This window comes from Furipterus horrens, unplaced genomic scaffold (assembly GCF_987537825.1).
Source record: "Furipterus horrens unplaced genomic scaffold, mFurHor1.1.pri manual_scaffold_6, whole genome shotgun sequence".
NCBI classification, from domain to species: Eukaryota; Metazoa; Chordata; class Mammalia; order Chiroptera; family Furipteridae; genus Furipterus; species Furipterus horrens.
This window is the reverse complement of record NW_028327176.1, coordinates 435,381-448,199: the sequence shown is the minus strand read 5'-3', so window position 1 is coordinate 448,199 and position 12,819 is coordinate 435,381. Positions and strand designations below refer to the sequence as shown.

General features: G+C 61.8%; 1 protein-coding gene across 3 annotated transcripts in view; it reads left to right on the top strand.

Annotated features, from left to right (window-relative positions):
* Positions 1-12,819, top strand: part of PXDN (peroxidasin) — a 58,928-nt gene that overhangs the window by 42,505 nt on the left and 3,604 nt on the right. For all 3 annotated transcript variants that reach the window (XM_090280866.1, XM_090280865.1, XM_090280867.1), the window contains 8 exons: positions 185-341; positions 1,418-1,526; positions 2,093-2,250; positions 4,586-6,089; positions 7,937-8,071; positions 8,665-8,873; positions 12,311-12,431; positions 12,626-12,758. In XM_090280866.1, coding sequence (XP_090136992.1) covers positions 185-341; positions 1,418-1,526; positions 2,093-2,250; positions 4,586-6,089; positions 7,937-8,071; positions 8,665-8,873; positions 12,311-12,431; positions 12,626-12,758 — 2,526 coding nt within the window. The remainder of the gene's footprint in view (positions 1-184; positions 342-1,417; positions 1,527-2,092; positions 2,251-4,585; positions 6,090-7,936; positions 8,072-8,664; positions 8,874-12,310; positions 12,432-12,625; positions 12,759-12,819) is intronic.

Below are 12,819 nucleotides of genomic sequence, written 5' to 3'. Positions count from 1 at the left end.
CAGTCCTGGACCTAGTTAGGCACGCCAGGAAAGCTGTCCCCCTGGGTCTGTATACGGTGACTTAGATTAAATCTCTTTCTGGTTCTGGGCAAACCTCCTCCTCGTTCCACCTGTGAGCCAACAGGTGGGATGCACGGCCCCGCTTCTTAGTCTCACAGCTCCTATGACTTCTGCTTTGCTCCAGGATGGGGTTCAGGTGACAGAAAGCGGGAAATTCCACATCAGCCCCGAGGGATTCCTGACCATTCACGACGTGGGGACCGCCGACGCCGGCCGCTACGAGTGTGTGGCCCGGAATGCAATCGGGCAGGCCTCGGTCAGCATGGTGCTCAGCGTGAGCGGTAAGTGGCCGGCAGACGCCCCGCCGCCAGCAGCAGGGCCCAGAGGGCAGCGCAGGGCCATGCGAGTCCGGGTTCGCCGGGTGCTGGAGGACAGCATGTCCGCACCCATTTGCAAGGAGGCCGCTGCAGCACACTCAGCCAGGCAGGGCCAGGTGGGGCGCAGGGGCCGCCGCGTGCTGCTGCTTGGGACCCCGCAGGTCACCGTGGCCAACTCACTCGGCGGCGCTTCCCCTTGGTTTGGTGGTGGGTGTAGCCATCACCCAAACTACTTCTGACATGTTGCTTACAGTCCTCCTTTGGCAAAAGTGGGGGGTGTTAGTGCTTTACGGGAGGCCAGGCCCTTCTCTGCTCCCTCCATCCTGGGGGTGGCCACGCACATTATGGGGCGCACCAGGTCCCGAGCATCTCCTGCGTAAACCTCCCCTTCCTCACCGTGAGCTGGCCGGAGCCGTTTCAAAGCATAGAAACATTGGTTGGAACAAGGTCATTTGACTTAGCAAACTCTTAGTCCTGGCAGAATATTAAATGAAGAAGAAAGGGGAGGGGCAACTGGACAGGGAACAGCCCCTCAGGTCACAGGTTACACCATATGCAATGCGCTTGCACATGTGAGTGCATGTGTGTGCGTGCATGCGTGTGAACGTAATGGTATCTGTGTCATGACATGTGGGGGGGGGAGCCTGTCAGAAGGGCTGAGCAGGCCGAGGTCCCGGCGTCAGGGAAGGACAGACAGAACCCCCAGGAGATTAAACCTCCACACCAGGCACCCCGTGCCCAGCGGACGGCCCCGGGTTGGCCTGAGTTCCCGCCTCCCTCCTGCGGTCACTGTTGCCCATGAGAGCTGTGTTTCTCCTGTCTTTCGGGGGTGTCACGTGATTCCAAAAACAAAACGTCTGTAACTTCCCTGTTTGAAAACAGCTTCTACTAGAGTTTGCGATGAAGGAACAGGCTTTGGTGTGAGAAACAGAAATAGCACTTGGAGAAGGTTGCCTTCGGCCTCGGTGACGTAGCGTCTAGACGCAACAGGGACTGGGGCCAGCTCCTTCCTGGTAACGTGCAGTTTCGTGTTTTCCTAGTTCCTGACGTCAGTCGGAATGGGGACCCGTTTGTAGCCACATCCATCGTGGAAGCGATCACAACCGTTGACAGGGCCATAAACTCCACGCGGACACACCTGTTTGACAGGTACTGTGCGTGGCGGGGCCGGCAGGGTCCCCCGTCTCCCTGAGCCCTGGGGGTCCCAGAGCGTGGGCTGTTCGGGCACAGGGTGTGACCCTGCTTCATCATCTGCAGAAAATGTTCAGTTTAAAAATCGTAAACAAGGTTGGCATCCACCTTCTGGGGGTTAAGATAACAGGCACCTCCTTTCCAAGGGGAGACTGAACTATGATTCACGAACGAGACCTTCCCTAAACGTTGCAACTCGTTCTCCCAGCTTGTTGCGAATGGTTTGGCAAAAACAAAGTATTTCACAAGCCGCCAGTGTTTGTGCCTGTCGGCCGGCTCCGGGTGTCTCTCCTGCGTCGGACGTGCAGTAGAGCGCCAGTGTTTCCTCCGCGCACCTGACTAACGCTTGTCTTTAGTGTCTCTTGGTCTTGTTTGTTTTCTTGCCTTCCACCTGGGATGAGCAAGGTACGGCCACCCCCATAGAGAGTAGCCTCAGCCACGCTAAGTGGCAGTTCTGACTTGGGATGTGCTGGTTTCTGTCTTGGTCACGGTCCCCACCTTCCCTCTGCCCCGATCGCCATTAGCCGTCCCCGCTCCCCCAACGACCTGCTGGCTCTGTTCCGCTACCCGAGGGACCCCTACACCGTGGAGCAGGCACGCGCCGGGGAGATATTCGAGCGGACGCTGCAGCTGATCCAGGAGCACGTGCAGCATGGCCTCATGGTGGACCTCAACGGCACCGGTCAGTACCCAGCTCCGCCACCCCGCTGCGCCTGCCAGGGCGGGGCGGGGGGCAGCCACCCCTACAGCCCCAGACTTCCCGTCCCAGTGTCCATGAAGGCCACAGTTGAGGTGGCAGTGTGGGTCCTGTTGTTCCCACCTTGGGTCTGATGGGGACATGCGCAAGCAGTCCTCACCCACTGGCTGTGACCACCAGGCCCCGGTGCAGGGGAGGGTCACGGGAAAACTGCAGAACAGCGGCTGTGGAGGATGCTGTGTCCTCATGGCTGCTGGAAGGCTGTGTGGAGCTCCAGCGTCTGACTGTCCCGGGTGCTGCTGGGTGGCAGGGAGTGACTGCCACCATGTGGCCGGGTCCTGGCACGTGGCGTTGCCGGGCAGCAGTGCTAGCTGTGCTGCTGGAGACAGCGGGTGGCCGCGGGTTTTACTGTGTCAGGTCGTCACTTTTACCAGCAACAATCTATTTCAAGTTGTACGTGAGCCCACACGCACTGCTGGGGACGCTGCCGGCAGCCCCCAACCTGAGGATGTGGTGACGGGCGACTGAGTTGCTCCGCTTCCTGGCTTTTCTGTTGTCTGCCTTGTCTTTAATGAGCATCTTTCCCATCAGGACAAAAAATTTACTATTCAGGAACCAAAGCTTATTCCTGAAGACAGTGTGTGAGGTGAGGGAGGCAGGAATGGGAACCGTGGGGCTGTTTCTCCCATCCCCAGAGCGTGGCCACCGCTCAGGGCTGCTGCTTGGTCCTGCCGCACTTGGGACCAGCGTGTGCTCAGTGTCCCGGTGTGGCGAGCAGTGTGCAGACGCCGCCTGCTTCCCCGCCTGGAGAGCACCAGCCTCCCGGGGGACAGGGTAGCCAGTCACTCCATCTCCACTGGTCTCTATGGCAACCGCCAGCCTCAGCCTGCAGGTGCGCCCTGAAGCGTAAGGACCCTTTCATTCTGCCCACGGTCTCTGCTGGGCACAGGGCTGGGCAGGGGGTGTCTGTGGAATGACCCAAGTGGGGGGTGACAGCGTGGGGACCTGGTAGCCTGGTGAGAGAGGTGGAGATAGGCGTGAAGGTAGAGGTGACAGTCACCCACGTGGTCTGGGTGAGGTGAGGCCAGAATGACACTCAGGTGTGCACCAGACACACTGGCCGCAGGCCTGCGTGTCCTTGTCTGTGACCCTGTGTGTGATACCTCATGGGACAGAGTGATTTTTCCCGGTAACAGTGCCTGTCCTAAACAGCCCTCGCGTCCTTTCCCTTGTTCTGGGGTGTGCACCTGTTCTCTCACTTCAGGGCTGTTCCCCAAACTTAGTTGTCTGCGTTCTGAGATCGCTTTCATTGCCAAAGTGAACAAGACCAAGGACATGGCCGAGCTGGTCGGGGCAGTTTGCAAAATTCCTGGTGAATGTCTCGTTTTCCAGACACGTGTGCACCGGCGTTTGTAGAGAGGTTTGGCTTTGCAGCATTTTGTCGGGGAAGTTTTGGGAGGCCCTGGGTCTAATTTGCAGAGGCTCTTTCTCTCTTCGCACCCCTGGGTGTTGGTGGTGCCTGCCCTCTGCTTGGGCTGGGCATGGGAAGGTGGCCGGAGGGGCCGTGGCCACTGCTGTAGACAAAGGGACCGTGCCCCCAGGCCCAGAGGACAGGCGGGTGGAAGCAGCTTCCTTCGATGCTCACGACTGAGAGCTTGGAGACCACAGAGAAAAGCTGAACAGAGGCAGGCTTTGCAGGGTCCCTGTTCTGTCCCCGGGAAGCGCGCACGGCCCACCCAAGTGTTCAGGCCATGATGAGTGAGAAACGGGGTGGCCGGGAGCCCGGTGTCACGTCCCTGGCAAAGCGCTCGTGTTTCCGATCGCTTCTCCAGCCTGTGGGACTTCACCTCCAGATCTTCACCGCATCCATGTGGGCGTTTCGGATACCGCCCCTCCAAAGGGGGTGTTTGTGTGTCGGCCAAATGTCTGCAGCGTGGATCTGTATCCGAGTGACACACTTTAGAAAGAAGATGCGCTGAGGACTAAGAATCTGGAGGTGTGGGCCAGTGTGTTGGGGAGCCCACGCGCCCCGGTGTGCGTGCGCATGGGTAAAGCTCTTCTGCAAGCCTGGAGCGCGCGCCGCTGTGAGCGTGCGCCCCTGTGAGCGTGCGCGTGGGCGGAGTTCTGCGGGTCTAGAGCCCGCCCCTGTGCGCGTGGGCGGAGTTCTGCGGGTCCGGAGCGCTTTGGCTGATGGAGGCGGAGAGGCCTCGGCGCCGCCCAGGAGGTTCCTGCAGACGCAGCCGGGAAGCCCTGGAGGAGGGCCCAGAGCCGGCCGCCTGCCGTGCGGGGGCCGTGAGCTCGTCCCTGTCCGTCCCTGCAGGCTACCACTACAACGACCTGGTGTCTCCGCAGTACCTGAGCCTCATCGCCAACCTGTCGGGCTGCACGGCGCACCGGCGCGTGAACAACTGCTCCGACATGTGCTTCCACCAGAAGTACCGGACGCACGACGGCACCTGCAACAACCTGCAGCACCCCATGTGGGGCGCCTCGCTGACAGCCTTTGAGCGCCTGCTGAAGGCTGTGTACGAGAACGGGTTCAACACCCCGCGGGGAGTGAACCCGGGCCGGCTGTACCACGGGCACGCGCTCCCCATGCCCCGCCTGGTGTCCACGACCCTGATCGGCACGGAGGCCATCACGCCGGACCCGCAGTTCACCCACATGCTCATGCAGTGGGGCCAGTTCCTGGACCACGACCTGGACTCCACGGTGGTGGCCCTGAGCCAGGCCCGCTTCTCCGACGGGCAGCACTGCAGCTCCGTGTGCAGCAGCGACCCGCCCTGCTTCTCGCTCGCCATCCCGCCCAACGACCCGCGCGTCCGGAACGGCGCGCGCTGCATGTTCTTCGTGCGCTCCAGCCCCGTGTGCGGCAGCGGCATGACCTCCCTGCTCATGAACTCCGTGTACCCGCGGGAGCAGATCAACCAGCTCACCTCCTACATCGACGCCTCCAACGTCTACGGCAGCTCGGAGCTCGAGGCGCGCGCCGTGCGCGACCTGGCCAGCCAGCGCGGGCTGCTGCGCCAGGGCATCGTGCAGCGCTCCGGGAAGCCGCTGCTGCCCTTCGCCAGCGGGCCGCCCACCGAGTGCATGCGGGACGAGAGCGAGAGCCCCATCCCGTGCTTCCTGGCTGGCGACCACCGCGCCAACGAGCAGCTGGGCCTCACCAGCATGCACACGCTGTGGTTCCGCGAGCACAACCGCGTGGCGACCGAGCTGCTGGCGCTGAACCCGCACTGGGACGGCGACACGCTGTACCACGAGGCCCGGAAGATTGTGGGCGCGCAGATGCAGCACATCACCTACCGGCACTGGCTTCCCAAGGTGCTGGGGGAGGTGGGCATGAAGATGCTGGGCGAGTACCGCGGCTACGACCCGGGCGTCAACGCGGGCATCTTCAACGCCTTTGCCACGGCCGCCTTCCGCTTCGGCCACACGCTGATCAACCCGCTGCTCTACCGGCTGGACGAGGACTTCCAGCCCGTGGCGCAGGGCCACGTGCCCCTGCACAAAGCCTTCTTCTCCCCGTTCCGCATCGTGAACGAGGGCGGCATCGACCCGCTGCTCAGGGGCCTCTTCGGAGTGCCCGGGAAGATGCGCGTGCCCTCCCAGCTGCTGAACACGGAGCTCACCGAGCGCCTCTTCTCCATGGCGCACACGGTGGCGCTGGACCTGGCGGCCATCAACATCCAGCGCGGGCGCGACCACGGCATCCCGCCCTACCACGACTACCGCGTCTACTGCAACCTGTCCTCCGCCCACACCTTCGAGGACCTGAAGAACGAGATCAAGAGCCCCGAGATCCGGGAGAAGCTCCGACGGTGAGTTGGAACTAACCCGGATTTCCTGTCCCGTCGGTACATGTCCGGCGGGCGAGGTCAGGTGCAGAGGGCGTGGGGGCGGCTCCATCTGCGCTGCGGTCTGTGGGTGTGGGGGGGCGGGGCGGGGGGCGGAGAAGCCCGGGGTGGCTGAGCCGGTTCTGCGCGGCTGGGGCGCAGAGATGCTGCTGGGGGCTCGGCAGGCGCGCGCAGAGCTGCTTTAAAGAGACACAAAACTTTCTTCTAAAGACACTTTGCACGTTCTCGGGCCGCAGCTCCCCCGGGAGTGAACTCTTGTTCTCACGTTACTTACTGAGCACTGAGGTTAAGACGTGGTCCCGTTGGTACCCTCCTGTGTGTTGTCAGGAAAAGTGACTCACTCCCTTTATTGCAACTTGTGAAGAAACTGGACATTCTGCCGCCTGAGTGTAACGGGTTCCAGTGTTTATTTAAATTCTGCTATGAGATGCTGGCGTTTGTCATGTGTATTCCGCTGGTGCGGTGACTTTTTCGGTCACTGTTTTGCTTAATTAGGATTTATCTGAACCACCTATTATTTATGTGTTTAAGTCTCCTTTTTTTTCTGGTCCAGAGTGAGGGAAATCACGTCCCCGCCCTTCCCCTCATTGGCAACCTTATTTCAGAACAGCCAGAAAAGCTGTGCTCCAGCCGGCGCTGCTGGCGGGCGAGGGGCCCTGCGCCCTGTTCCCTGAGCAGGCGGGGTGGGGAGGGGTCCTCTTGCCTCTGGATGAGACGCTCCTTGCTGAGCCTGGTGTCTCCAGCTCAGCTCGGTCTGGTGAGCCTGGGCTGGTAGGTCACCAGTGGGGGGAGCAGGAGGAGAGGAGGACCCCACCTCAGGAGTTGCCTTGGGGAAAAGCCCACAGGAGATTCCAACAGACACCGCCCCTCCTGTCCCGCCCAGCCCCGCTGGGTCAGGACATAGTCAGCTTGAAGACTCTTCCTCAGTCTGTCTCCACGCTCCCACTGGGCGTCCTTGGACTTGGGGGAAGCGAGCACCACCTGCCTGTCCCTGAAGGACGAGCGCTGGCTTCCGCAGCGCAGCCCATGCGGCGTGCTGCGGCCCTGTCCCCGGTCCCTGCCCGTTCTGCGCAAGGCCAAGGCGGCCTCAGCCCGGGCTGGTTTCAGGGTCTGCCAGGGCCCTGAGGGGCAGCAGACACGTCCTTTGGGTGTTGGGAGACGTCTGATAAGAATGATTGGCAGCAGATCGTCAGCTCTTCTCTTGTGTGCACGTATTTCTAAGGAATTGGAGGAATTTGATGAAAATGTTTGTTTTTGAACATTTAAACCTTGCTCTTAGTTTTTTATACTATCTGTGTTTAGTATTTTCTTTATAATGAATGTTTTCAATATGTAGTAGAATCCCAGTTTTTTTAAATGTGTCTTTAGCCATATTTAGGTTATTCATGTTGTTTATGATAAAGGGTAGGGAGAGTTTACAAGTCTGATGCTTTCTGGACGTTTACAAGAGGGGTGGTTTTCACTGCCTGCCTTCCTTACGGCCCCTGGCTCTTCCAAACGCGTGACGTGTGTGTGTGTGTGTGTGTGTGTGTGTGTTCTTACACGTATGCAGGGTGGGGCAAGAATGACCGGCTTATTCTTGCGTTAGCCTTTGTTAGCTTTCGTATTGTTTTCCACACGAACAGCGTACGCCCGCCTCTGCCCCTCCCTGTCTGTAACCAGAAGCAGGAGAGTGGCTCAAAGTGCTGGAGCATTTTGAAGAAACAGGGAGCTTTGTGAAGCGAAGGTCGGAACCGCGAGGAGTGGCGGCGGGAAAGGGCCGCTCTGCCAGGCGAGCTTGCTTGCCAGCGCGGGGTCTCGCTGTCTTCCAGGCTCTACGGGTCCCCACTCAACATCGACCTGTTCCCGGCGCTGGTGCTGGAGGACCTGGTGCCCGGCAGCCGCCTGGGCCCCACCCTGCTGTGCCTGCTGAGCACGCAGTTCAAGCGCCTCCGCGACGGGGACAGGTGAGCGCGGGGACGCGGTGGGGACGTCTGCCCCCTGGCGCGCCACTCTGCGGCCCGGGGCGGGGTGGCCCCATGTCCACGCTCAGCGCTGAGAAGGAAGAGGCAGAGTCCCGCTGTGGCCCGTCTGATGGTGGCTGGCCTGTCACCACGGCATCAGAATGTACGCCTGGCCTGTCCCGCCCGCCCATTCTGCGAGTGTAGCTGCTCCTGGAAACAGTCCTCCCGGCTCCCCGGGGCCCGGTTTGGGGCAGCGGGCACTTCAGCAGGTGCAGAGGCTCCGGCTGGTGCCGCGGTCAGTTCAGTTAGAGGGCGGGAGGCGGCCCCTGCCTGCCCCCAAGCCGTCCCGCCGGGCCGCAGGCCACGGGCCGCATGGCCCCGCGAAGGTGGTTGCACTGGCCTCGCGTGTTTACTCCATTGTGTTCTGTCTGGGTGGGACGCGTGAGCCGCAGGCCATCCTCTCTGAGGGGCCTCGGCTTGGCGCCAGCGACGCCTGCCTGTCTGCCTTGCCGGGGACCTGGGTGGGGTCCACCTCACCCACTCCTGTGGGCCGGGGGCCCGGGCTTTCTCTGACCCGTTCTCGCCCTGGGATGCAGGCTCTGGTACGAGAACGCCGGGGTGTTCTCGCCGGCCCAGCTGACGCAGCTCAAGCAGACGTCCCTGGCCAGGATCCTGTGTGACAACGCAGACAACATCACACGCGTGCAGAGGGACGTGTTCCGAGTGGCAGAGCCCCCCCACGGCTACGGCAGCTGCGAGGACGTCCCCAGGGTGGACCTGCGGGCGTGGCAGGACTGCTGCGAAGGTGCCCTCTCCCCCGCCAGTCCCCCGCCCCGGGCCTGGTCCCCCCCTCACGGTGCGGCGCGCACCTGCCGGCCACAGAGACCTGGGCGCAGCTGACGGACGTGACGGGGCGGCAGGGCGGCGGCCTCGCTGGCTTAGCTGCGTCCAGGCGGGAACCCTAAGGGCCTCCACGTCAGCCGTGACGGGGAATCGTCCGTGACAGCGGGGCAGCGCTTAGCACAGTGACTAGTTCTCAGCAAGACGCATAGAAAACCAAGCGCTAGAAGCTGCACCCCCGGTTTCCCCGTGAAACCAGCTTGTGTCGCAGCGTGAGTGCTTGCGTGGAGTTGGCACATCCGCTCTCGCAGGCGAAAGAGCAAAGGGAAGCTGGCAGCGTAGCAGACACGGGTTTGGTTTTCAGAGAGGTACCTGCGTCTCCTAAGTGCCTGGGATGACCCCCAGAGCGGAGGAGGGTGTCTGTCCTCTGAAGGGGTCAGAAGGCCCTGCAGGAACGGGGAGCGTGGTGGCCCCGTCAGGGTGGGACGGGACTGGCGCCAGGGCGACTCCGGATGTGGCCCGTCCATGCCACTCCCAGGGCACTGCCCTCATGAGGGAGGTGGCGCCTGCTTTCTTTTCGACACCCCACCTCTGGCAGCCACGGTTTTTAATTTCTCATTTGAAAGTAACTGGCTTTATTCACATTATGATCAGAGACCTGCGTAGTATGAACCCGAGGCCTTCAGGAGCTATAACCCTGCCCTTCTGTGGGCAGGACGGTGGGGCATGAGAGCAGGTGACCAAGAGGCCACACAGCCGCAGGGTGCGGCCGATGGGGTGGGGCCAAGTCCTGCCCCCACGCCCTCTGCATCTGGATGTGCGGGGACGCTGGGCTCAGACGTGGAAAACACAGAGGCTGGGGCTGCTGCCGCCTCCTCGTTCTGGAGAAACGGTCTCATCAGTGATTAGTGTTGCCTGGCTGCTGGCGCCATCAGTGCTGGGCTCCGGGGCAGTGGTTAGAGCTGTGTTTCATTACTGTCCGTGTGTGTCCTGCGTGCTGAGCGGGTGGGGTCTGATCCTGTGTCTGCCTCTGTCTGCGTCCTCTCTCCTCTGTGTGTGTGTGTACAGGGCTGGGCGGAAGTGAGCGAGCTGTGGTGATAATAAGTAATACAATAAGTAATAAGTAATGATGCGCAAATAAACTGCTTCCCAGCTGTGGGCACACGAAGCACAGAGTTCATTCTTGTATTGTTATGGGTTAACCCTTGTGTTGTGTCTCACTCTCGTGACCCTGCCTGCCCCCGACCCCGCATGTGTGTGTGGCAGCGGTGACGTGTGTCCTGCAGGAGGCTTGAGTGGAAGCAGAACTCGCTTGCTGACGCCTGGTCTCCAGAGCATTTCCATTCTCTGTTGGGACTTGCCTCGCCTTGGTTTTGCTTTAGCTTTTAAGAAAACATTCCCGCCAGATCACCTAGGGCGAACGCTCTCCCGTTCCCATGGGAGTGACTGGGAACTCGGTCCTCGAGCCAGATCCATCTCTTGGAAAACCGCTCGGGAAGCCAGCTCTCCTGAGACAAACGCTGCTTTCCTGGCAACGTGACCAGGTTCCCGCCAGCTGATCAGGAAGGAGCAGGGCCTGGTGTTCTGTCCTTTTGCTCAGAAAACCCCAGGGGCGCGGGCCTGAAGCCGCACCAGGCTCTGCCCTCACCGCATTGGGAGCGTGTCCGCGGCAGGGCCATGGGACGGGGGGACAAGCAGGCGGAACCAGAGCCACGTCTGAAATGCATGGCAGGCAGAGAAGCAGGCTTTGATAGGACTGAATGTCGCCAGTGACTGACTCTTCAGTTCGGCTGTCTATGAAGATCCATTTAAAAGTAACATTTCCTGCGCTGCAGCGCTTAGTCACGCCAGTACTTCCAGTCCACACACGATCTCTGTGCACAGAGGAAGCGAGAGGGGCCGCAGCAGGGGCAGCCTCCTTCTCTTGACCAGAGTTAGAATCGCAACTTCTCTGAGGATCGGTGGGTCACAGGGACTAACGCGCACACATGTGCACACATGCACACTGGCGCACATGTTCATGGATACACGTGTAGCTGTGTACATGCATGCACCGATGCACCCGTGCACATCATACACGCACACACTTGCATGTGCGCCCCCCTTGGAAACAACTGCAGTCGGCGTTGACCTGTTACAAAGAACTTTTGTCCTTCCCTCGGGCTCATCGGTGGTTAACGTTTTATCTCCTGCTCCACTAACTGCTGTGTTCGTGCGTGTGGACACGTGTCTGTGTGTGTGCGTGTGTTTATGTAGACACTGCGTTTATTCCTGATGCAGTGGAGGAGGTTGCAGACGTCACGCCGCTCCTTGGTAACTTTCCTGAGTCGTTCAGGACCAACCTCAGGAGCTCTGCATGGACAAAGCCCTGGCCCTGGCGCCCCGGGTCACGGGCTCCGTCCTGGCCCCAGTTGTCACCGCTGCCCATGAGTGTCCTGCTCTGTCCTTCGGTGGCCTTCCTGTGGTGCCTCCCTTGGCCTGGATGCAGCCTTGCGGGGAGCGCTGGCGCCCCGCGATGAGCAGGGTGGTCGCCTGGCCACCTCGGGAGGCTCCGGATGTCAGCCTGCCCTGCCACTGCTGCCACGGGTGACACTGACTGGATCTCGTGGGGAGAACGTGCCGTGTGTGCTCGGTTAGGAGGATGCCTGTGAGTTCCCCTGGGCAGCCGGGCCCTGCAGTCCCCACGCGTGAGGGGGGCTCGGACTGCCAGCTGGTGATGGACTTGGGGCCGGGCTCTGCCCTCACAGGCCTGTCCTGGGTGACCTGGGCTCTGTGACTGACTCTGAGCCTGTGAGGTGGGCGGAATGTGACGTAGGTCCCGCCGTGAGCCGGCTGCTGAGATAAGTCACATCGTGTGGAGGACGTGCCGCAGGTTCTGCCGGGCAGCGGAGGCAGCCCCTCCGGGAGCCGCACACGGCTTCACTGTCCTGTGCAGTTGCCCCACCCCCACCCCCCCCAGGCCCCAGGGACGCCCTTGAAAAGGTCCCTGAGTGGCCTCGTGTGACCAGGGCCCATTCCCAGCCAGGCCTGTCCTGGGCCCTGACCCAGGCAGTCGAGGTGGGCGCAGCGTGGAACGGGGCTATTTGTGGGTGACGCGCACGGTAGGGTGCGCTGAGCACAGAGCGGCCTGGCGCTGGGACAGTGACGCCCAACGACCCGGACTCCGAACATAGGTGGGAAACCAGCGCAGGGGGACAGGACAGGCCGTGCCGTGGGCCTTGGGGAGGGGGTCCCAGGGGCCGGGCGCGGTCAGGAGGCCTTGCTTCTGGAGGCGGGGGTACCGCTCACACCCCGGCTTGCGTGGGGAGGACGAGGCGCGTGTGGGGGCAACCTGGCCACTGCGCACTGTGACATGTCGGGGCTCGTCACGGGCTGACACGTCCCTTTGCACTTCCTCCTCAGACTGCAGGACCAGGGGACAGTTCCACGCGTTCTCCTATCACTTCCGAGGCCGGCGGTCCCTTGAGTTCAGCTACCAGGAGGACGAGCCCGCCGCGAGAGCCGGGCCTGGGGACTCGCTGAGGTACGGCCGCCCCGAGGGTTGAGCCACCCACATGGCGGGGCAGGCCCTGGGCCCCAGGCGGGGACGTGCGCGGCCTCCACACCGTCTCAGCCCCCGGACGGCACAGGGGCTGGAGGCCCGAGGTGCGAGTGTGTGCGGTGTGCGCAGGCGTGATGCGCTGAGGTCCTGTCGCTTCTTCCATGTGCCCCCTGCAGTGTCGGGAACCACGGCGAGCGTCCCCGGAATGCCACCTCCACCTCCTACGAGCACCCACAGGTGTCGGGGACTAATGACTTCAGGGACTTTGTTCTGGAGATGCGGAAGACCATCACCGACCTCAGGAAGCAGGTACTGGTGTCCCCTGTCCCGGCTCTGCCCCCGCACAGCGCTTTCCATACATCAGGACAGA